General features: G+C 42.6%; 1 protein-coding gene across 1 annotated transcript in view; it reads right to left on the bottom strand.

The window, feature by feature from the left end:
• VPS53 (VPS53 subunit of GARP complex) overlaps nt 1-25047 on the bottom strand; it is a 124331-nt gene extending 99284 nt beyond the window's left edge. The window contains 4 exon segments of the mRNA XM_012185438.5: nt 12484-12550; nt 14390-14439; nt 22108-22188; nt 24843-25047. Coding sequence (XP_012040828.2) covers nt 12484-12550; nt 14390-14439; nt 22108-22188; nt 24843-24929 — 285 coding nt within the window. The 5' untranslated portion in view covers nt 24930-25047.
• Between the last annotated feature and the right edge of the window lie 37 nt (nt 25048-25084).

The following is a 25084-nucleotide window of genomic DNA, read 5'->3' as shown; positions in this document are numbered from 1 at the left end:
TGCCAACAGATTATAAATCCCATGGGGTACTTCTCAGAAGAGCAGCAGTGCTAAGTTACTGCTCTGAATGAGCACAGCCCTCCCTTTCTCCAGGCACCACTGTAAGCAATGGTTCAAAACCACAGCATCCCACTTTCTGTAACTGTTATCTATTTGGCTAATGTAAAGTTTAAAGCCCCAATGCTGCCAGAAGTGAGTAAATTCTCAACCTACTGGACCTTCTAAAAATGTTTGGCCATTGTGTGAAAAAGTACTGCAGAGGCCCCTGCTGGCAAGTTTCCATCAAAAAGACTCACTTTTTGTGGTACAGCATCAATTGCACAGAATTGTGCATCCAATTCTGTGATCTTGTTGGTCAGGTCATGGTCTAAAGATGTGCTGATGGGATTAAAGCCAAAGTGTTCTCCACCCAAATCCCCTAAGACACATGACATTCAGTGAAAGGAAAGGCAAGAAGGGCCACATCCTATTCTTCGATCTCAAGGCTGAAGAAGTTTCCACAGTCCTTTCTCAGAGAAAGGGTTTCTGTCTCTCTTTCTCTCTTCTTCTCCATCTGGCATCCTACCAGAACTGTCTCTGCTTACGGTACCACTTTTTCAGCAAAGAAGTAAGACTCACACCATCTTACATTTCACAGTCTTAAAGAAAGATAAACTGTCTGCCAGATTTTTTTTTTGTTTTTCAGGCTGGAATACTTTTGCTTGTTATAACAATGTACTGAAGTTGAGGAAATTTAATATAATTCATTTTCCAGAGTCCAAAAGGTTTTTCTGAAGTATTCGCTCCATCAAGCAAGTCCATTCTCAACACCTACCCTAATATTTGGTATCTAATAATCAACCACCCTGGAGGAGGAGTGTTTTGTAGTTGGAAATATCCTAGGACCTACAGAAGGTCAAGACTTTACTTTTAAATGACCCTAAAATGCTTTTATACCTAGCTAATGAGAAAACGTGCTGAAAGAATGATTCTGGCACTGCCCCTAGACACTCGTTAAAATAAAATGTGGCTACTTTTCCATTCCAGGCCGTATGTGGATTAAAAACAGAACTAATCACCCAAAAGTGTCTGCTTTCAATCCACCCTTAGCGGAGTTTCTGAATTGAGCACTGGAGCGTGGTTGCAGCCTGCACCCGAGGATGCTATTAGGAAGCAGTGACTGTGGCCGTCCTCTTTACTGACTGAGATTCTGCAAATGGGAGATTCAAGGAGACCCACTCAGCTGGCCTACAAGACTCAGCAGAATCAATTATGCTATCTCTGTATTTTTGTGCATTATTGACTGTAACCATGATTCTTAATTTTCCTTGCCTCCTGAAGCAGATGCTGAATGGTCTACCTAAGCCTCGCTAGGTCATGTGCATGGAAGATAAGCAGTGTGGAGCCTGGCACAGACCTCACTGATTTCTTCTTTTTTCACCCCTTTCCCCTCGCCCCCCCCCACCCCAAACTGCTGTCTGCCTCCCGTGCAGATGAGAGAATCTGAGCCAATGAAAATGCCTAGAGAAACTAACCTCCCCTAGCTCCTAGATGCCTCTAATTTCATTCTCTGAGCGAATTATGCTGCCTTTATCCCGTGAGTCCATGTGCAGCCTTTCAGGGATTGGATGTGCAGCCTTTCAGGGATTGGAAACCGAGATCCCATTTGCTGCCACCACAGGAAGGAGGAAGAGGCTGCTCATTTTCAGAACTGATATGGCTTTAAGTTCTCTGAAAAAAGAGTAAGGGGCTAATGTTCAAGGTGACTGGAAAGAAAAAGATTGTTTCCCACTTACTCTGCTATCATTTCTGTTGTTCAGCTTTACGTCTGTCAGTTCCCTTCCTATTGTTTGGAAAGGCCACGCACAGTATTAGTAAAAAGCAGGGGGTTCTTGAACCAGCAGACAGGGATTCAAAATGCCAGTCTTGCCACTTATTGTGTGATTTCTGTCCAGCCACTCAATCTCAGCATCTAAGAGGCACAGACTCATCATCCCTAGAACAGGGACAATAGTCCCAACCCAAAGACTTGTCAGGAAGGAAAACAGGGCTTAGCAGTAAACACCTTGGGTACTGTTTACTCAGTACATTGCCTTCCTCCTAGGAGTTTTCCTCTATGTTCTAACAGAGCTGGCTGTCCCAGAGGCAGACCAGGCCCAAGCTGGGCCACTTGGAACTTTTCTGTGATTTTCCACAGTGAATTGGGAAACAAAGTTCATCTCTCTCTGGTGAAGGAAGCCCCAGGATGGGAAATTAGGGTAGATGGTAGCTGGTCTCCAGGTAGAGACGATGAAGCTGACACCTGGAGAGACAGACCCAGAAGATCCAGGGCCATATTCCAGGGCCACCTTCCATTGTTTGATAAGCCTGGCAGCAACACTATTCTTTCACAGGCTACTCAAAATGACACAGTTAGCCTTCCAGGGACTTCCCTGGTGGTCCAGTGGCTAGGACTCCACAATCCCCGTGCAGGGGCCCTGGGTTTGATCCCTGGTCAGGGAAGTAGATCCCACATGCCACAACTAAGATCAGGAGCCAGCCAAATAAATAAATAAATAGAGCCTTCCAAGCGATCCTTTCACCTAAGCCAGTCGGAACTGGACTTTGTCTTTTGTCACCCAGAGAATCCTGACGGAAGACTCAGTTCATCAATGGGGCTCACTAATGGTAATCATTATTATTCCCTGGTTTCCCAGATGGAGTGTAACATTTCAGATGAGACTATCCCTCTAAGAACAAAGGCTGATGCAAGTAGGCTGGTTAAGTCCAACATCTGCAGGGGCACACAAAGGGCGGCTCAAGGATCTGGGGATGATCTTGCCAAATCATGCTGCAAATGAGCCATTCTCCAGGGGAAGAAAACTTCAATCTCTTGCTCACCCTGTCAATAAAAAGTGAGTGCCTACAGCCTATACTAAAGCTAGATACTGAGAGAAAAAGATTGCTAGATGGGGGACGTACCTTTAAAGAGCTTGTGAGGGATACATAAGAAATATCAATAGAAATAACTAGAAGATGAGACCAATAGAAAGAGGTATAAATGCCAGAATCATTTGGAAAGCAAGGGATTCCACGAAAACCTTGCAAAGGGCGACCATACCTGATGAGACCTAAACAGGGGGACCCTGGACATCCACTAAAGGCAGACATCTAGGGGTGAGTATCCTCGATTTATGGAATGGCTCTTCTTTTGACACTGTTGGCTGGCCTGGCACCACTGAGAACTGTTGCTATGGAAACAAAGCATCCCTAGCTGAAGGAGAGGTGCTTTAAAAAAGTCTCAGCAATAAAAACAATGCAGCCTGTGCCCCGAGATCGAGCCAAACAGCAGCAGAGGCTCCAGGAATCTCACTGCCATGGATGGCTGCATGTGCACAGCATCACGATCCTCTGAGGCCCCGAACACACCAGGTACCTTCCAGGTCCAGCAGCCCCAGACAAATGCCAGATGGGGCACCCATAGAGGCAAAGCACTGGATGCTCACACAAATTCTTCCACAGCCCATTCAGAAACCCTGGGTATAAAGGGGCTTTATTTAAAGGACAGCTTTCTTTCCAAGTTTGAGAACCAAAAGAATGTAAAGGGCGAAAGGAGTAATTTTCACCTTATTTGTTAAAAGGCTCTGTTCCACCTAAGTTACTTTAATTTATGATTTCTGCAAACTACATCCCCAAAGATGTGAACCAAAGGGTTCATTTTTATTGTGTTTAGGAAACAAGCCAGAAGTTAAAGACCTAAGATGGGGCTGGGACACAAGCTCAGCAGTACCCAAACAAGACTAAACATTCACATTTTACAGTTCTGCGTATATCTGTTATCGCCCATAACTTAAAATCTGTTTGCCCTGAAATAGTGGGGTGCGGGAATGTACTCAAGCACAGCTTCCTTTGATGAAATGTAACCCCTGAGGATGAGCACATTTAAAGCAGCAACTCCAAATGCAGCTGGAGAAGGAAAAGTTCAAACAAGAGTCTCAGCTGCTTTTGCTGAATAAAAGGTACAGAAATTCAATACTTTAGAAGGCACATTTAAAGGAACAATCTGCTCAGGTTTAACAAAGGGCTACTTCCTGCTAGGACTTTCCAGTTGCTAAGTTAAATTCAAATCCTCCATATTTTACCATCACATCCAACTGCAGTCACTGAGTAACAAACGCTCATCTATACTATGGGTCTTCATTCAGGGTTGGCTTCTGGATGTTCCTTCAGCAAATTTTTTTATAGCTCCCTTCTTCCCAGGTGGCTCAGATGGTAAAGAATCTGCCTGCAAAGCAGGAGTCCCAGGTTCAATCCCTGGGTTGGCAAGATCTCTGGAGAAAGGTATGGCAACCCATTCCAGTATTCTTGCCTGGAGAACCCCATGGACAGAGGAGCCTGGTGGGCTATAGTCCATGGGGTTGCAAAGAGTCAGACACGACTTAACAACCAACACTTCCGCACTTTCTGTTCCAAAGCCCTTTGGGCTGCGCTCCCCTCCTACCACCACCACTGCAGGTTTCAGCTGGAAGACTGTCTCTTCCTGTTCCACTTCCCTCAGGATCGGCTCCCCTGTGCTCAGGACCAAGGTGAGCAGTCAATACTCAGTTCTCCTGCCTGCCTGCCCAGAGCTCTTCTCTTAGTCCAGATTCTTCATGCCGAGGGGGCCCAGATGGTTAACGAGGCCACAGTCAAGGTCACTGTTTGGATGCCCCTGTGTCGGCAGTGGAGAAAAAGTGGTTCCCGAATCTGCTTTTTAAATTTGTCACTGTTTAAAAAAGAGAATTTGGTACACACTGGTATATGTGTACCGATCCAGAAGATCTGCACCTGGGGACTCCCCTGGTGGTCCAGTGGTTAAGAACCTGCTCTCTAACGCAAGGGATATGGGTTCTATCTCTGGCTGGGGAACTAAGATTCCACATGCTGTGGGCAACTAAGCCCTCATGGCACAACTACTGAGCCTGCATGCTACAGCTAGAGAAGCCAACACGCTGCAACAAAGACTTCGCACAGCCAAGAAAAGAAAATCTGAATCCCTTATCATTAACAGGTCACCCGGTGTGCTTTGGGGCAAGTCATACAACAGACGTGAGCCTGTTCCTGCACCTGTGAAACAGGGAGAGTAACATCTCGGTGGCCTAACACACATCTTCGTGAGAACGAAGTAATTGATGCAACATTTTGCAGGATGTAAGAGAAACATGTTTATTTGTTTTGGGAGGGTTTTTTTGGCCACATGGCTTATGGATCTTAGTTCCCTGACCAGGATCAAACCCAGGCCCTGGCTGTGAAAGCGCTGAGTCCTAACCACTGGACTGCCAGGGAATTTCTCAAATTAAACAAGGTTATCTTGTAATAAAACATTAGCATTGCAGATTAAGACAAAAGAGTAAAACATACCTGCTAAGCAACTCAAAACGTGCCTTCGCTTATAGTGAATCAATGGAGAACGACACACTAGGCTTCCACCGTCCTTCTTCTAGAGCTCTGAATAACCACAGGGCTGACAAGTATGCTGAAACTGGACCACAAGATGCTAACTGAGAAACCCAAATCTCCAAATATCAGAATCTCCAAGTATTCGATGAAAAGAAAGTGTAGCACCTGGCCTAGCACAAGTGGTAGTATCATATGAATAACAGCTGGCTGTCTATCCCTACTGCTGTCACGTGACTGAGAACAAGAAAATTCAGAAGTGTGACAAGAAGACAAGGGTCGTAACTAGGTCAGAGATGGAACAAAGACTCCCTCAGTTTACCTCTTCTGTTTTATAGAAGATGGCATTTGGACCATCAGATTTACCTGTCAGCAAGTATATCTCTGGAAGAAACACCCTCCTCTGGTCGGGTGCTCTTATGAGAGTGACCCTAATGTAGACTGCGCAACGTGCAAATTCTAGGCGTCACGTAGCACAGAGGTGAAGGTGGCATCTGCTCAGAGGGGCCACAATATAACATGGAAACAAAAGCCAGAAATGCTGGCATGTGATCCAATGCTATATGAATTTTAGAGCTTTGATTTAGACAACCACAGAACACCAAAGCAAAACAGACTAAAAAGGCATTATCTCTGGTTTTGCCAAACTCATCTCCTTCCAGAGACCTCGGAGTCCAAACTAGAGCAAAGGAAATTTTATAGCTATGTTACAGACTCCTGAAAACAGGGATTTATGAATGGAAATGTTGACAGAACCACCAAAGAACCGAATTCATGCTGCTCTAAATTCTGTGTTTCCATGGATGAAAGAGGGAGAGGGAAAAGGAGGTCAGGTTCTTACATGAAGTAACAGAGTTTCAAATTCCCATTCATTGTTCAAACACACCTGGATGACTTCTGTCAGGGATCTAAAATCCAGAAATCCTCACCCTGTCAGCAGTTATACTACAATTTTTCTAATGGGCAAACAGACTAAGGATGGAATTTTCCTTCCATCACTAACAGCTAGCAGTCAAAAGTAAGAGTAACCTGGGTAATAGCCAGAGCAGCTACGGTTGTGATGAATGGCATTTTCCTCTTTAGATGTGGAGACTCTAGTTTAAACCTGTGACTGCCCTTAACATGGAAACAAGCAGATGGCAAAAGCTATGCTTGACCTTCTTTCTTGGCTCCTGAAGAGTGCCAATTTACATGGAGATGGCTCAGAAGAATAATAAACTTCAGTGTTCCTTCTTGGCAATACTATTTTCCTAAAACCATTTTCAATAATCGTGTTGCACACAAGTGGGACTTGATGGGTTTCTAAGGTCAGGAAGGAAATAGTCCAACTGCTGGACATGCTAACTAAAAGAAATCATCCTGGTAGTTTTCTGTTTTGAAGAGGGCAGCAGCATTATTGTTAGGTACCGAACACAAACACTTAAGCCTATAATTAATCTGAAACACACTGTCTATATGTATTAAATGAAAACAAAACAGGAACATATGCTTGTCAAGAGGAAACATATATTATTAAAGTTCAGAACAATATGGAAAAAATGTTTCCAAAGAGATTAAATACTGAAATGATTAAAAAATCACCATGTGATCCAGCGCTTCCACACCTGGGTATGTACTATAAGGAAATGAAAGCAGGGACTCAAACAGATATTTGTATGTCACTGCTCATTATGGCTTTGTTCATGGCCAGGAACACATGACTGGATAAACAAAATGTGATATGTATACGTGATGGAATACTATTTGGTTGTGAAAAAGGAATGAAGTTTTGAACAGAAATGCAAATCCAAGGTAATCATACCAGAATTCAACAAAAAGGACAAAACACCATGATCCAGTAGGTATTTAAAGAGGGTTAAGTACTTAAAACAACACTAAGCTAATCATCAAATGGGAAAACCATACGCTCATATCTGAAGAAGATGGAAAGGGGACTTCCCTGGTGGCCCAGTGAAAGGGGGCTCGCCACTCCCAATGCAGGGGCTCGGGTTCAACCCCTGGTCAGGGAACTGGATCCCACATGCACACCTGAGAGTTTCCACGCCACAACTAAAGATTCTGTGTGCCACAACTACAACTGGTTACAACCAAATAAGCACATAAATATTTAAAAAGAAGAAGGGAATGCATAGAATAAAATTCAACATCTCTTTTCTGGCAAACAGGGTTAGTGAACCAAGGTCATGAGGATATGTCCTTAACACAAAATTTGGAAACGAGAGACCGGCACATTCAGCGTCACCTCTAGAGAAGGGCCTTTGTTTTGTTCACTGTATTATCCCCAGCCCCTGGAACAGAGCCCACCACGGAGAAAGCACTACCTTTCTGTACGAGTGAATGAACAAGTACACGAACTACAGTCACTGTCACTAAAATCAAGAACAAATTGCCTCTCATTCCTACTTACTGAACCCTGAAATACTATAAAGAGCATTTCTGAAAATGTTTAAATCTCAGGACCTCTTTATACTCTTATCAAGTATATTACTGAGGATCCCAAAGAGATTTTGTTTATGTGGCTTACAGCTATGGATATATACCATATTGGAAACTAAAACTGAGAAATTAAAAAACATTTATTGATCCATTAAAAAATAACAAACCCAATACATGTTAATATAAATAACATGCTTTTAAGAAAAGTAACTGTATTTCCTCCAAACAAATTTGAGAGGGTGGCACTATTTCTATGCCTCTGCAAATATCTTTGGTATACACTTTAACAGACACCAGTTGGACTCTCATATATGCTTCTATATTGAATCTGTTCTCATGTGTTGTTTTAGTTGGAAAATATAATGAAAATCTGGCTTCACACAGATTGGCAGTTAAAAAAGAAAGCAATATTTTAATATCCTTTTCAGGTACTTGTGGATAATCCTTTTTGAAACTACAGGAAAACTTGAAAAGCTGTAGATTCTTTTTTAAACTGAAGTAGAACTGATTTACAATATTATGTTAATTTCAAGCATCTATAACTGACTCAGAAACTAACTCACAAAATATTGGTTATATTCCCTGAGCTGTACACTATCCTTATAGTTTACTTGCTTTACACAAAGTAGTTTGTTCCTCTTAATTCCTTATTCCTATTTTGCCTCTGGGAAGATCCATGGAAGAGGGCATGGCAACCCTCTTCAGTATTCTTTCCTGGAGAATCCCATGGACAGAAGAACCTAGCAGCCTACAGTCCATGGGGTTGCAGTCAGACACAACTGAAGCGACTTAGCATGCACATATTTCTTCCCCTTCCCTTTCTCTTTCCCCACTCTATCTGTGGGGAGATATGATAACCACTATATCTGTAGGTATGTTTCTGCTTTGTTATATTCATTCATTTATTTTTAGACTCCACATATAAGTGATAACATGCAGTGCTTGCCTTTCTCTGTCTTATTTCACTAAATATAATATCTTTTGGGTCCATCCATGTTGTTGCAAATGGAAAATTTGTTGTTCTCTTTTCATGACTGAGTAGTATTCCAAGTGTGTGTGTGTGTGTGTGTGTGTGTGTGTGTGTGTGCGTGTGCGTGCGTATTTCACATCTTCTTTATCCATTCATCTGTGGATCGATATCTTAGGTAGCTTCCATATCTTGGCTATATAAATAATGCATGAACACTGAGATACACATTATCTTTTTCAATTAGTGTTCTCTTTGGATATATTGCTGGTTTTGTATGGTAAATCTAAGTTTTTGAGGAAAAGTGGTAGACTCTTAAAGATTGGCTGCAGTGTGGAATCTGAAATCTTATTACTGAACTGATATTAAACTACATTAAAAGCCACTGGACAGCTGTGCTTTTCCCCAGGATGCAGAGCTGGAAAGAGTGCTGCTCTTAAATTAACAATGAGAAAAAAAATAAAGCAAAATCAAAACCTCTCTGAACCCAGCAGAGAACTGAAGGCAAAAGTTTCCTGAAATCAAGAAGAGATGGGGACACCCCAGTGTCTAAGAATCCAGGCTCCCAATGCAGGAGGCCTGGGTTTGATCCATGGTCAGGAAGTAGATCCCACATGCTGCAACTAAAGCTTGCATGCCCCAATGAAGACAGAAGATCTCATGTGCTGCAACTAAGATCTGGAGCAGCCACATAAATAAATTTAAAAAAGGTTCTTACAATTAAAGCTGCACAAAAATGGAACAAATGGTCCTGTGGAATAACAAAATAGTGAGCTGCCCAGCACTGCAAGTATCCAAGCAGAAGCAGGATAATGAAATGTCAGAGATGTCATAGAAAGGATTCCTGAACTGGGTGGGAGGTGGTTCTACAACGATCTTATATGCTTCTTCCAAATCAAAGTTTGAGTAAGCAGAGCTGCAGACGGCAATAATTTTCTTCCCCTCCCAAACCTTAGTCTTGCTTCAGTGCAACAGTTACATTATAGACAAGCTCCACACAAGAGACTGAAGGAAGTCCTGGGACTGATCCTCTCTTAGTGATTCCGAGTGATCTGAGTCTGGCTACTCTTGAAATTTCACACACAAACTTTTTCTTCTTCTAACCCACTCCTCTAGTCACCTCTCTTTCTACCTCTGTTCAAGCTGTCCATTTCAATTATTGGGAAGCTGTGGAAGTTAAGTTTCAAAGCATATCAGCTCACGTGCTTACTGCATTGACTCATCTCATCTACAACGTTTCAAACATGTGGGTATTTAATTAAAGCTTTCACCTGATGATTTCAACAGATAAAAATTGGGAGAATTCTGAGCTGTATTAGCTTCATATGAGCACATTCTGGTTAGAAAAGGTCATGGACCAGACCACTTCAAGTCCGCCCACCTAGGAGGTGGTCGACATGGAAGGCTCTCCAACACGCGCAGCAGAGTGCTAACCAGGAGGTGGGTGTTTCAGAAATGTCAGGAAACTAAAGAAACTGCCTCACTGTGTCTTCAATTTCTAAATCGCTTCCTCTTCACAAATAATTTTGGAGTCAGAAACACTGCTTTCCAGAAGGACCTTTTCTGCAAAAACATCTTTGAAGACACCATGAATGTGAAGTCAACACTCTGCTCTCATTTACACAGACGTCAAAGCCTGTCTGTCCTGGGTGCGCACAATCAAGAGGAAATGGATGAAAGGAAAATTTCCTTTTGTCCACATTTCTGCTCTCCCTTTCTGAGTGTTCCCTAGAAACTTCAGAAACAAGTTTTCTGAGGGCAGAGTTTCCTCTGTTCCAGGGAAGAGGGAACCAAGGACTCTTGACCTATAAAGCCCAATGTTTTGGAACATCCGTAATTCTCCGGAGTCCATGCCAGTCAGATGGAGCCTCTCTTCAACAAACCACCAGCTAGTGGGGCTGGACAGTAAGGCTTTTCACCCCTACGAATTGACAAGGATAGGACTCAAAAGCTCTCTGGAAAAAAAAAAAAGTCTCTCCTACAGCTTGCATTACAAACTGTTGGAAAACACAGATGGAGGGATGACAGGAAAAGCAATTACTTCTCCTGGGCTTCCTTTCTGTCTGGATTCTAAGGAGACGAACACGAAATTCCATCACAGATTGAAATGCTATCTAAACATTCTTGAAAATGTGGCGCTGCTCTCTGAAATACAACCTGCCTTGCTGCAGCAACCTATTAATAAGTGAAGGTGGAGAGGGCCGACTCTCCTCCAGGCCACCTACCTCAGGGCCTGCTCTCCAAGACCGCCTATTTGTCATCACAGGTTAGAACAGAAATAACTGAAAGGTATAATATCAACATAGCATGACCCAGCAAAAGTCCTGATGAATGATTCACTTTATTTTCACATTCTTAAAACTGTAAATACCTGAGAATCTCTGAAGTATCTCAGGGTTTCTAGTAAGCCTTTCTAAATATAGGCAGAAACACACTAAACAACAGTGTTATTATTTTAAATGGTAGATGGCCAGGACTAGTCAAGCACCAGTCAAGCTTTAAACGTCTTTAAAGGGACACACACTGGTCCCAGTGATGTTTTCTGGTAGAGGGCTTTTGTTTATTTACAAATACTAGATAATCTCCCACAGACCAAATATTTACTATAGTTGAATAAAATGTTATAGCAGGTGGACTTTGCATTCTGAGAAACACCAAGATCAGAAAGATACTGTTCTGGTTTCAAGGAGCTTACACACTAGCCAAAGGGACAAGATGTGCTCACTGTAAGTCAGAAAAGCAGGGGCCAGGGCCTGTGGGAGTTTGTGGGCAGAAAGACTCTACCTCTAACTGATGGCTGCTGGGATTGACTTTCTCATCTAAGAAATGAGAAGAGAGAACCAGATGAGTTTCAAGTCCCCTCTGGACTTGGATTTCTAATATTCTGATTCCTTTGGTATATCAGTTGAACAGAACAGAAAATTTCATAAGAGAAGTAGTATCTGAGCTGGGTAAGATTTCAGAATGAAGCTCCTGGAAGAAAAAAAAGAGAACGTGCCTTTTAGGCAAAAGAAGAACATAAGCACTGGTGGCTCAGGAAGTAAAGAATCTGCCTACAATGCAGGAGACCAGGGTTCGATCCCTAGGTCGGCAAGATCCCCTGGAGAAAGGAATGGCAACCCACTCTAGTACTCTTGCCTGGAAAATTCCATGGACTGAGGAGTCTGGCGGGCTACAGTCCATGGGGTCGCAAAGAGTCAGACACGACTGAGTGGCTAACACTTACCACCCTTACTTACTTACCCAAGCATAGGTCCATAAAGCATGGGACATGCTTGGAGACACGAGGCTTTCAGTGTGGACGGATCACAACAGGAGACAAAACATGACCAGAAATAAATCAGAAAGTGAAAGAGCAGAACGGAGGCTCAGAGATACCTGACCCCCAGCAGAAAGACAAGGAAACCTCCGTTCTCTTGTTTCAGTGTGCCTTTCAGCCTGGCCCTGGGCGAGCTGTGCTTCGAGGTGCGGCTTCTGGTCTAAGGGATGCTGAGTGACAGCTCATGGCTGCTCTGGGCTGTCTATCCCTGCCAGTAGCGGGATGAGTCGTGCAAGCTTCCTGCTGTATACGGGGCAGATCAGTAAGAAAGTGCTCTGTAAGCAGGCAGATCAATATACTGGTCAGTCGGTTGTGGGGTCTTAAAAAATCAGAGGATGTAACAAACATGGAGGAATATGTTACTTACTTGCCTGCCATCCTGTCCCACATTTGTTTGACCTCTTACAACAGTTCGAATGTTGTCATCCAGTCTCCTAGCAAAAAACAGTTAAAGGACACAAGTCATTAAAATAATCTCGATTCCAGGTTAACCAAAAGAAAAATGCTAGTAACCTTTCCTCAGTTTCTACAGATTGCAGCTACTTATTCAGGAAAAAAACAAAGAAGCTTGGATGATACAAGGAAGCCCGAAGCCCTGGACCCCAGTGAGGGGGCAGCAACAGACGCCAAGCCCAGCACAGACTGATGAGTCAGCTTTGTTCTTTTTCTTAAAGGTTATTTTTATTTAAAGTTCAGAGCTGGTCAAAATGACCAATATAACTTGTAATACTTTTCATGGAGTAAACCAGAAATGACAAAGTTGCTGAAACTTTATGGGAACAAGCCAGAGAATTCAAATTATCCCACACAAAAACCTTTGTCAGTAACACCCTTAAAAGATATAAGGAGCAAGGTGATACACGAAATCTGTGCTTCGCTGCCTGGGCCTTGACCACAGGAGGCAGATCTGTGGCCTCCACTTCCTCTTTCTCCTACAGCTGAACAGAGGCCACTTAATGGTACTTCAACCAGAGAAATTCATATCAGTCAATTTCATCCTTCGTTTGAAGAAGCCATTAAAAAAAATAAAGTACGGTGGGAGAAGCTGAAAATAACTGGCTCATAAGTGATTTTTGGATCACTGGGAATTTTCATTTTCTGTGCAAACCCTGGACAACTTAGTGGTCTCTCCTAGAACTGTTGGAGTTGAAGTCAGCCCAAACAGTAAACAGACTTCTTTGCACTTTTTAAGGTACTCAACGAAGCAAAATATTAATGGCAGAGGTCTTTACCTGAAAACCCAAAGGTTGTCTGGGAAAAAAATAATCATCGCTTGGATTCAAACTGAAGGTTTCTCCTCATCAAAAGTTAAACAACAACAAAAACGATTTAAAGTTATGATATCAACCATTCCAATAATAATTACAAAGAACAAACTTTGAGTATCTACCATGTGTCAAAACTGGAAATTTAGACATGGATAAACCAGAATAAGACTATCTGGCAGGACGGACATTTGCTGACCACCCTAGACATCCTGGATTAATCACAATGTGTAATAATCAGCCACCACTCACACCAACCAGCATATCTGACCATACTGTTAGCTGATAAGTGGCTAAGGGATAAAAATATAAGTCCATCTTCATTTCTAAGCCTTGGGAATATAAAAAGGGGTAGGTCTGCTAGAGAAATAAAGCCATTAAAGATACAGCAGAAATGCTTTTGCCTCCTTTTATAATCAACTGTTCTAAATGGCCTGTTACAGATTCCTTTTTTAAATGAATAATTAAAGAATGATCAAAGAAATGAGTTCTCTGCCACAAGGCTCATGGAAACCCAGATAAAGAACTATTCTTTTAAAAATTACCATCTTATAGAGAACCTGAGATTTCAGTGTTCTCACAGGTAAGGGTGATCATTACTAAATGAATAGCATCTTTTCATTCATTATTAACAATCATATGATGTTGGGCTTCCCTGGTGGCTCAGTGGTAAAGGATTTTCCTGCCAATGCAGGAGACATGAGTTCAGTCCCTGAACTGGGAAGATCCCACATGCTGAGGAGCAACTAAGCCTGTGTGCTACAACTACTGAGCCTGTGCTCCAGAGCCCGGGAGCTGCAACCACTGAGCCCATGTACTACACTTACTGAAGCCCGAGGCCCTAGAGTTCATGCTCCGCAACAAGCCACTGCAATGAGAAGCCTGCACACCACAACTAGAGAGTAGCCCCACTTGCCACAGCTGAAGAAGAGCCCGAGCAGCAACAAATCCCAAGCAGGTCCATTAATAAATAAAGTGGGGAAAAAATAATCACATGATGTTACTTACCTTATTTTCAGTCTAATTTTGTTCACGACTTCATCAATGTTTGCCAGAGACTACAAAACAGAAGGAAAAGTGCTAGCTATTATTTCATTTCCTGGAATTCCTCTTTCACAAAGAAATGATGAACTATTTAAATGGTCATTTTTTATATATATAATGGCTATTTATCACATCTCAAAGAAACGAATCATACAGTACAATTTTTACTAAAAAGAAAAAAGCATAGAGAACTCCCTGGTGGTCCAGTGGTTAGGATTCAGAACTTCCACTGCCGAGGGTCCAGGTTCAATCTCTTGTCAGGGAATTAAGAGATCCCAAATTGTGCAGTGTGGCAGGGGTAGACAGGGAAGGACAACAATAGTTGACAACAACTGCAAAACCCATCCTGGAATCTGTTCTTTGTTAATAAAATTTATTGGAAAACAGCCATGTCCATTCGTTTACATATTATCTACAGCAGCCTTTGAGTTGCAAAGACAGAGCTGAGTAGTAGCTGCAACTGAGACTGAATAATCCACAAAGCCTAAAATTACTATCTAGCCCTTTATAGGAAATTTGCTGATCCCTGCTATAGAGGAACACAACAAATTCATTCACCAAAATCCTTAGGACCCCAACAAAGGATGAATGTAGATTATAACACACAACGTGGATCAATCCTACTAACATAATGTTGTGCAAGCACACATACACACACCAAACACAACAGCGTGTCCTGTATTTCAGCATGTAGCTCAGAAGAAGTGAGCGAAACTGTTCTCCTGCACTAGAAGCCAGGACCAGTGACAGGGAGGAAGGAAGGAGTTATGAGAAGAGATTTTACTAATGTTTTATTTCTTGGTCTGGGTGGTGGTTATCTGACTTTGTGCATTTGGTGAAAATTCATCAAGTTGTACACTTAGAATCCGTGTATTCCTCCACATTATGTTCTATGTCAATAAATAAATTTTTTTTTCCTAAGCGTCTAGGTCCATCAGAAAAAGTCTGGAAGAATAAATACTAGTAGCTGGACTCTATACTAGTAACTGCTGCTGCTGCTTCTGCTGCTAAGTCGCTTCAGTCGTGTCCGACTCTGTACGACCCCATAGACGGTAGCCCACCAGGTTCCCCTGTCCCTGGGATCCTCCAGGCAAGAGCACTGGAGTGGGTTGCCAGTTCCCTCTCCTACTAGTAACTATAGCCTATGAAATCACTTGCAGTAGCTGTAATTTATAAAAAAGAGGAGTTTGAAGTTTTTCTTCTGTTTGCCTATGGGTATTTTCTAATTGCTGTATACTGACAATGCACTGCAATTATAAGAAAGCTTTTTCTATGTCTAAGACAATGACAGTAAAAACAAATGGACAAGAATCAATTTAGTGAGCTGAAAACATAAAGAAAGGGGGCCCCCTAGTGAAGCAGAGGCGGTACAATTTTATAGCACCATTTTAACTGAAGTTTCAGAATATAACTTTGTAAGTCCTCTTTCTCTCTCCTCTGATAGATATTTTGCCTCAGAAGGAATTGGGGGTGATGCAGGAATTGTGCTTATAAGTTACCACTGGCAACCTGTGCTGATAGGAAGAAGCAGGAGCCTGACAGGTGCAGGTCTAGCAAGAGAACCAGGTCACATAAAACAAGATGAAATCTTGCCACTTACCACACGATGGATGGACCTTGATAGTATCAGCCTAAGTGAAGTAAGTCAGGCAGAGAAACACAAATACCGTATGATTTCACTCGTGTGAAATACAAGAAACAAACAACAACAAAAACAAGAATAAATGAACAAGCCAAATGAAAACAGACAGGCAGATACAGAGAACAGAGTGGTGGTTCCCAGAAAGGAAGGGCAGCAACATGGGTAGAAGGGGCCAACAGTCTGGGGACAGGAACCAAACTTGTGGTGGTGAGCATGCTGAAGGGCACAGGAAAGCAGAAACACAACGCTGCAGACGTGAAATGTACATAGTGTTATAAACCAACGTTACCTCAATGAAAGAACAAAACTTTGAAAAAATGATAAAAGGAATATATTACAATTACGCATTAAGGATTTTCTTTGGGAAAAGAGAGAGAGAAACCAAGTCGCATGTGTTTGAGGTATCAGATAGGGTCATTCATATCTGGTCTACTGTTCTGACAAGGCCAAGGGTGACTTAGAACTTTCAGAAATCCAAGAAGAGACAGAGGTAAAGATGAATCTCAGAAAAGAGAAGTTATTTTATCTTTTTTAATATTTTGCTAGAATTGTTTTGTTTTTGTCATATCCTTCAGAATAAAAATGTTCAATAAATATATGCAGTGGGATTACAGACTGCAATGAACAGAAAGCTTTCTTTCATTTTGCCAGGTCTCACTTTTTCTTTTAATTATGAAAATATGATAACACATTTACAGGAGATTTGGAAAATACAGAACAAAGTTACATACAGTTCTACTATATAGTATAATTATTTTTAAGTAGATAAATTAAGATTTTTAGCTAGAGTTTCAAGATCAAACTCTCAAAAATTGACAGAATGAATATACAGAGAAGCAGAATATACTTATCTGTACTATATATATATAGTATTATATACTTATATATATATTAGACCTGAAAAGCACTATGAACCAATTCAACATAATTAAGATTTATACCATCTTCATACAATGGTAGGGTACAAATTCTATTCAAGTTCCCACAGACTATAAACTAGGAGACACCAGAACATATACAGGGACATAAGACCAGGTGCAAAAATTTCAGTCTTAAGGTATTGAAATCATAGAGTCTGTTCAAAGAGAAGATATTTTAATCGAAGAATCCACTGCCATCTGTTATTTCAAAACTGGACTGGGGATGAATCATCACTGTGGTAACAGGAGCTCAGTCGCTGGAGGAGCTGGCATGACTCTGTCCCTGCCAACCTGCTGAAACGATACAGGGCAAGCTGTTTAACCTCACTGAGTTTCTGTTTCCTCGGAGGCAAAATGGGCAAACAGTTCCTGCCTTGCTAATCTCTGCTGGAATTCATTCCTTTAGGAAAAAAAATGGGGGCATTTAAAATATTAACATTTGGGGACTCTGTGAGAAGGGAAGCCATGAATTCTCCATACTCTTCTTGCACCTTTTCTAAAAATGGGAAATTACATCAAAGATTTAAAATCGTAACCTATTTAAAGTTGGTAAAACACATACATAACCCAGAATTCAAAACAGCAGAAGATAAAGAAGGTAAATAGTGAAAAGTAAGGCTTCCTCTACCTCTGCCTGCCTCACTCTCCTCAGAAGCAACGCCTCTGAGTGAGTTTTTGTTGCACCTTCTCAGAAATGATCTAGGTATTAAAAGCATATACTAACCTACCAGCTCTTCTGTATCTAAGGCACACTGTCCCGCATCATGCTTTTTCATTTAATGATTTGACTAGGAGGTCTTTCCACATCAGTTCAGTTCAGTTCAGTTGCTTAGTTGTGTCTGACTCTTTGCGACCCCATGAACTGCAGCACACCAGGCCTCCCTGTCCATCACCAACTCCCAGAGTTTACCCAAACTCACGTCCATTGAGTCGGTGATGCCATCCAGCCATCTCATCCTCTGTTGTCCCCTTCTCCTCCTGCCCCCAATCCCTCCCAGCATCAGGGTCTTTTCCAATGAGTCAACTCTTCACATGAGGTGGTCAAAGTATTGGAGTTTCAGCATCAGCATCAGTCCTTCCAATGAACACCCAGGACTGATCTCCTTTAGGATGGACTGGTTGGATCTCCTTGCAGTCCAAGGGACTCTCAAGAGTCTTTTCCAACACCACAGTTCAAAAGCATCAATTCTTTAGCGCTCAGCTTTCTTCACAGTCCAACTCTCACATGACCACTGGAAAAACCATAGCCTTGACTAGACGGACCTCTGTTGGCAAAGTAATGTCTCTGCTTTTGAATATGCTATCTAGGTTGGTCATAACTTTCCTTTCAAGGAGTTAAGTGTCTTTTAATTTCATGGCTGCAATCACCATCTGCAGTGATTTTGGAGCCCCCAAAATAAAGTCTGACACTGTTTCCACTGTTTCCCCATCTATTTCCCATGAAGTGATGGAACCAGATGCCATGATCTTCATTTTCTGAATGTTGAGCTTTAAGCCAACTTTTCACTCTCCTCTTTCACTTATATCAAGAGGCTTTTCAGTTCCTCTTCACTTTCTGCCATAAGGGTAGTATCATCTGCATATCTGAGGTTATTGATATTTCTCCCAGCAACCTTGATTCCAGCTTGTGCTTCCTCCAGTCCAGCATTTCTCATGATGTACTCTGCATATAAGTTAAATAAGCAGGGTGACAATATACAGCCTTGACGTACTCCTTTTCCTATTTGGAACCAGTCTGTTGTTCCATGTCCAGTTCTAACTGTTGCTTCCTGACTTGCACATAGGTTTCTCAAGAGGCAGGTCAGGTGGTCTGGTATTCCCATCTCTTTCACAATTTTCCACAGTTTATTGTGATCCACACAGTCAAAGGCTTTGGCATAGTCAATAAAGCAGAAATAGATGTTTTTCTGGAACTCTCCTGCTTTTCCATGATCCAGCGGAAGCTGGCAATTTGATCTCTGGTTTCTCTGCCTTTTCTAAAACCAGCTTGAACATCTGGAAGTTCACGGTTCACATATTGCTGAAGCATGGCTTGGAGAATTTTGAGCATTACTTTACTAGCATGTGAGATGAGTGCAATTGTGCGGTGGTTTGAGCATTCTTTGGCATTGCCTTTCTTTGGGATTGGAATGAAAACTGACCTTTTCCAGTCCTGTGGCCACTGCTGAGTTTTCCAAATTTGCTGGCATATTGAGTGCAGCACTTTCACAGCATCATCTTTCAGGATTTGAAAGAGCTCCACTGGAATTCCATCACCTCCACTAGTTTTGTTCATAGTGATGCTTTAATTGTATCATTTAAAAATGTTTAAATTATTGAAAAGTATTTCCTGATTCTAAAGGCGATTCTTGCTAATTACAGAAAATACGTAATATCCGCCTGTACCCCCAATTGAGTACAATTACCATTAGCATTTTGGTCCCCTGCCCTCTACTGTTCCTTCTATGTAAATAGAAGGGCTTTTAACAAAGAAAGAAACCAGGATGATAAGCAATTTGGCATCTTATTTTTCTCACTTAATAATACAGATGCAGAGCATTTGGGGAGCCATTAGAAATTATTTAACAACAGCTCCTATGGGGCTTCCTGGTGGCTAGAGGTTCGATCCTGAGCCAGGAAGATCCCACATGCAGCAGAGCCACTATGCGCATGCGCCACAACGTTCAAGCCTGTGCTCGAGAGCCTAGGTGCCGCAGCTATCGAGTCCACACTGCAAACACGGAAGCCTGTGCATCCTAGAGCCTGCGCTCCACAACAAAGAGAAGCCACCGCATTGAGAAGCCTGTTCACCGCAGCTGAAGAGTGGCCCCACTCTCCACAACTAGAGAAAAGCCCGCATAGCGAAGATGCAGCACAGCCAAAAAGTAATAATTGTTAAAAAGCCACAGCTCCTATGACTCTTCTTCTCCAAGTTCCTAATTATATTGTGAGGGAGTGAAAGTCGCTCAGTCGTGTCCGACTCTTTGCGACCCCACAGACTATATAATTCTATAGAACTATAATTCTATAGTTACATAGACTATAGTTCTATAGTTCTCTAGAGTCTATAGTTCTATAGACTATATAATTCTCAGGCCATAATACCGGAGTGGGTAGCCGTTCCTTTCTCCAGGGATCTTCCCAACCCAGGGACTGAACCCAGGTCTTCCACATTGCATGTGGATCCACAACGGAAGCCCCTAATTATATTAGTCTCTAATAAATGTTATCCAGATTCCCCTCATCAAACTTCTAATGGAAACATGAGAAATGATCATCTTCAGTTTCCCACTAGGAGACTAGAAAGATTTTCTAGATCATTACCAAACCTGGCTATGTGTTAGAACCTACCCAGGAGCCCTATTAAACACAGAAACCTGAGCTCTTCCCACCTGGACCTGGTGAGTTAGAAACATCCAGGATCTGTTCCTCCTGCCTCGAGGTAACCCCCGACCCACGAGCAGCTGCCATTCAAGACAAACATATACACACCCTCCTCCTTAGAGTGCCACTAAATTTATTCTTGATATATTGACATCTACTTTAACTAGTCTAAACTCGTAATTCACAAGCATTTACTGCATGTCCATGAGATATATAGATGGGTTTTGCCCAAGATCTAGCAATAGTTAAAAGAAATGATAAATCATGCTGTTACTTTCTATTATCTTTTAATTAAGGTCCATGGGAATCTGGGTTGGAAAATAGTGAAAATCTGGGGTTGGGAAGTAAAGGTACCCCATGTCATAAATTTTCTGAATTTTAAAGAAACTTTACAATACATTATCATGGATGTGGGGGATATAATTAGACAAGACATATAACTGAATCTGTGGAACGACTAATGTCTTATGCTACCTTCAGTGGTTTAAAAACAAAAACCCACAAACACTTATCAGGAAGAGGGAAGAACCTAGTGGTTCCCTATATACATGATTTTCAGATCTAACAATTTGCTTTGGTGAGTCAGCTGTCTTGATAGGCTGGGGTAAATGAAACATTTCTGTAGCTTCAACTGCTATCTTTATATCCACTGCTGCTGCTGCTGCTGCTAAGTCACTTCAGTCGTGTTCGACTCTGTGCGACCCCATAGACGGCAGCCCACCAGGCTCCCCGTCCCTGGGATTCTCCAGGCAAGGACATTGGAGTGGGTTGCCATTTCCTTCTCCAATGCAGGAAAGTGAAAAGTGAAAGTGAGGTTGCTCAGTCATGTCCAACCTACTTGATTCCAAATTTCCATCTTCAGCTAATTCCTAGAATTCCTCTTTCATTAGAAAATGATGAACTCTAGGGAATTCCCTGATGGTTCAGTGGTTGGAACTTGGTACTTTCACTGCTGGCCTGGGGAACTAAGATCCCACAAGCCACAAAGCGCAGCTTCCACCACCACAACCCCCCGAAAGGAGCTCTAAAGGCTGTTTTGAAATCTCAAAAGGACAGTCACACAGTATGATACCATTTTTCCAACTTTATTTTAAAAATTAGCATGCTCATCAGAAAAAGTTTGGAAAGATCCATGCCTAATACTAACAGTTACGGGATTATGAGCTCCAGACTCAAATATCCAACTATGTATTTCTACTTGGACGGCCCAAATATGTTCAAAATTGAGTTCACCTTAACTCACTACTCCTATCCTACTCACCACTACAACTGTCAGTAGTATAAGTAAGGCTCTTCCTCCTTACTCACAAACAGGGTAAAGGTGCCAACACCCAACCACAGGCTGGTGGGCTGGAAATCAAAGTTCTGAAATTATATCTTAAAATAGAAATAAAAGTAGCTTTCTAACTCCAAGCTTATCCTGCACACCTCACTCCCATTTTCCCCTATGACATCTGAAAAATCCTTTCCACTTTCTGATTTACTACAGAAAATCTGGGGGAGCAGGGAATGAGATGGACTCTTTCAACCTAAGGGTACAATTTCTAATATGCTCACTACACAGAGAATTCCACTCGGAGACAACAACAGTATTTGGTATTAGCTAACCACCTCCCAAAACCGGTTATGAAGGAGTCTGACTTGAATTTAACTCTTATTTGTTTATCAAGGTCCCTTAGGTTATGTAGTGTAACAAACTAATCATTAATACTCAGAATGTTCTAGAAGCCATTGCAAGAAGGGAATGCAGTACTTACTTGCTCTGTTGGGAACAGGGTGTTGATATACTCCACAGCATTGAAATCTGCTCGATCTAGAGGATCCTGGCTTGGAAATACCTACATAGAGAGAGAATTAAAAATCACCATCATCTTCCTGTCCTGCTTTATGTATTCTTTCCTTCCTATTGGTTCCTAAGTTCTTTGAAAGCAAAGACCGTGTCTTTTTCATTTTACAAGGCCCAACAACCAATGCTCAGTAAAATATCTGGTAAAGTGTATCTATAATTTTCACCAACATCTGTAATTTTAACATCTTGGTAAGACTAACAGAATGTGCAACAGTACGAAGTATTCAGACAGCCACGAAATCCCAAGGACAAGGTAAAATATGCGAGCATTATACACTAGCAGATTAAGCCAGTTGATGACATGGTTGTATTAAGGGAATCTTGATAATGGACTAATGCACCAGGTCTCAACGATGTCTCAACTGTAGAATTCACTATGCACCGAAGCGATTTTTATCCTTCAGACAGTGTTAGGAAATGGAGCTCTGGCATTCAGGAACTGTCCATCTCTTTTATAGGAGAAAGAATACCTCTGCCTTCAGAGAAATACAGATAACTCCTTAAAACACTGCAATTTGAAGAACATGTAACACAGTGGATTATAAAAACAGTCAAGTAATCCCTAGGCACTGGATTTCACCAGCTCAAGACAGTTATTCTGGGAAGTGAATTTTTTTTTAATGTCTGCTTATTGGACAAATCTATGCTAGTGAAGTCGCTCAGTCATGTCCAATTCTTTGCGACCCCATGGACTGTAGCCTACCAGGCTTCTCTGTCCATCGGATTTTCCAGGCAAGGATACTGGAGTGGGTTGCCATTTCCTTCTCCAGGAGATCTTCCCAACCCAGGGATTGAACCCGGGTCTCCCGCACTGTAGGCAGACGCTTTACTGTCTGAAGAACATGTAACACGGTGAATTATAAAAACAGTCAAGTAATCCCCTATGCACTGGATTTCACCAGCTTAAGACAGTTATTCTGGGAAGTGAATTTTTTTAATGTCTGCTTATTGGACAAATCTATGCTAGTAGCATATTGAAAAGCAGAGGTATTACTTTGCCAACAAAGGTCCGCCTAGTCAAAGCTATGGTTTTTCCTGTGGTCATGTATGGATGGATGTGAGAGTTGGACTGTGAAGAAAGCTCAGCGCCAAAGAATTGATGCTTTTGATGGTGTTGGAAGACTCTTGAGAGTCCCTTGGACTGCAAGGAGATCCAACCAGTCCATTCTAAAGGAGATCAGTCCTGGATGTTCATTGGAAGGACTGATGCTGAAGCTGAAACTCCAATTCTTTGGCCACCTCATGTGAAGAGTTGACTCATTGGAAAAGACCCTGATGCTGGGAGGGATTGGGGGCAGGAGGAGAAGGGACGACAGAGGATGAGATGGCTGGATGGCATCACCGACTCGATGGACATGAGTTTGAGTGAACTCTGGGAGTTGGTGATGGACAGGGAGGCCTGGCAGGCTGTGATTCATGGGTCGAAGAGAGTCTCAAACACCACTGAGAGACTGAACTGAAGAAAGGGGGTGGGGGGCCTAAAACCCTCATCAAACAACTGGCTGCATTATTCATTTCTTCTATTGGAGGCCAGTAGGTTCAAAGCAAATGAAATGTATTTCTCTTTCTGGCTGATGGAGGTGGGTGGGGAGCAGTGTGGCTTGAACACGCAAACCTTTGCCCTGGCATTCCCAGGATGTGTCAAATGTGCTTTGTGTGAGTAATCCAACCACTCCAAGAAAAACACATATCCAAGAGGTAAGTGGGACAACACAAATTACCACACATAGTATGTATTAATGCTCAATAAGTATTAACTATTAGTAACAGAAGTAGTAATGTTTTACTTTGAAAAACTTCCGTGATCATTAAGTATGGCACACCCCTCCTTTTCTTAAGTCTGCTATACCAACTCCTTTAAGAGAGATTTTTCCCCCTTTATCAGGAGCAATAACCTGCAGAAGGGTCTAAACTGCCTTTTTTTTTTTTTGAAGATTTATTTTTGGTCGTTGTTGCTATGCATTGGGCTTTCTCCAGTTGTGGTGAGCGGGGGCTATTCTTCGTGGCAGTGTGAGGGCTTCCCATTGCAGTGGCTTCTCTTTTTGTAGGACATGGGCTCCAGGTACTGGGTTTCAGTAGCTGCAGCGCATGGGTTCAGTAGTTTTGGAGCAGAGGCTTAGCTTAGTTGCCTGGGAATATTCTTTAACCTAATCACCAGCAGAAATTCTCAACCATTTAAGAATAGTAAAGGAGGTCTCTCTCTCTCTTTTTCAGCCGTTTCCCTCTGCTTTGCGATATGCTTCAAAAGCAGAGGTTACCCACCTCCTGAGTCAGTCACATGGGGCTAGACGGAGAATCCAAGAACACTGGGACACCAACCTGATGAAAGAACAGCCCCACAACCCCTACCGGAGGTTGCTACCCACGAGATCCCTTCTAGGTACATCGTTTCAGGAGGCACAGCTCCTTTGCCCAAACCCACCAGCACGCCCCACCCTCCAAAGTCAATCAAGGCCGAGGAAGACCTCTCTTCCTTTTCTACATTGAGAAACTCATTCCCACCACCACCTCCCCTAAAAACCTTTCCTTGCCCTTGGCGCCTAGCTCCCACGTCTCCGTCCGAAGACAGCTTCCTCGCCGTCCCACCCCCAGAGTTGCCCCAGTCTCCGCACTCTCCTCCCCTCGGGGGGGCGGAACGCTCACCTGCTCGATGGCGAGCTGCACGTCGGGCGTGAGCTGCAGCACGGCTTCCAGCTCTTCTACGAACTCCAGTTCCTCCTCCTCCATCATCCTGCCGCCAGCTCCCTCCCGACGCCCACCCGGACCTGGAACCACACCTCCTGCGGCCACTCACGCCGGAGACCAGAAACGCTCCAGCTGCAGCTGTCCGGCGAGCCTGGGCTCTGTCAGCCAATCGGGCACTTCCGGGAAGCCGAGCACTTCCG

The sequence above is a fragment of the Ovis aries genome, chromosome 11 (assembly GCF_016772045.2).
Source record: "Ovis aries strain OAR_USU_Benz2616 breed Rambouillet chromosome 11, ARS-UI_Ramb_v3.0, whole genome shotgun sequence".
NCBI classification, from domain to species: domain Eukaryota; kingdom Metazoa; phylum Chordata; class Mammalia; order Artiodactyla; family Bovidae; genus Ovis; species Ovis aries.
The sequence above is the reverse complement of the archived record's forward strand: the minus strand, read 5'-3'. Positions and strand labels throughout refer to the sequence as shown.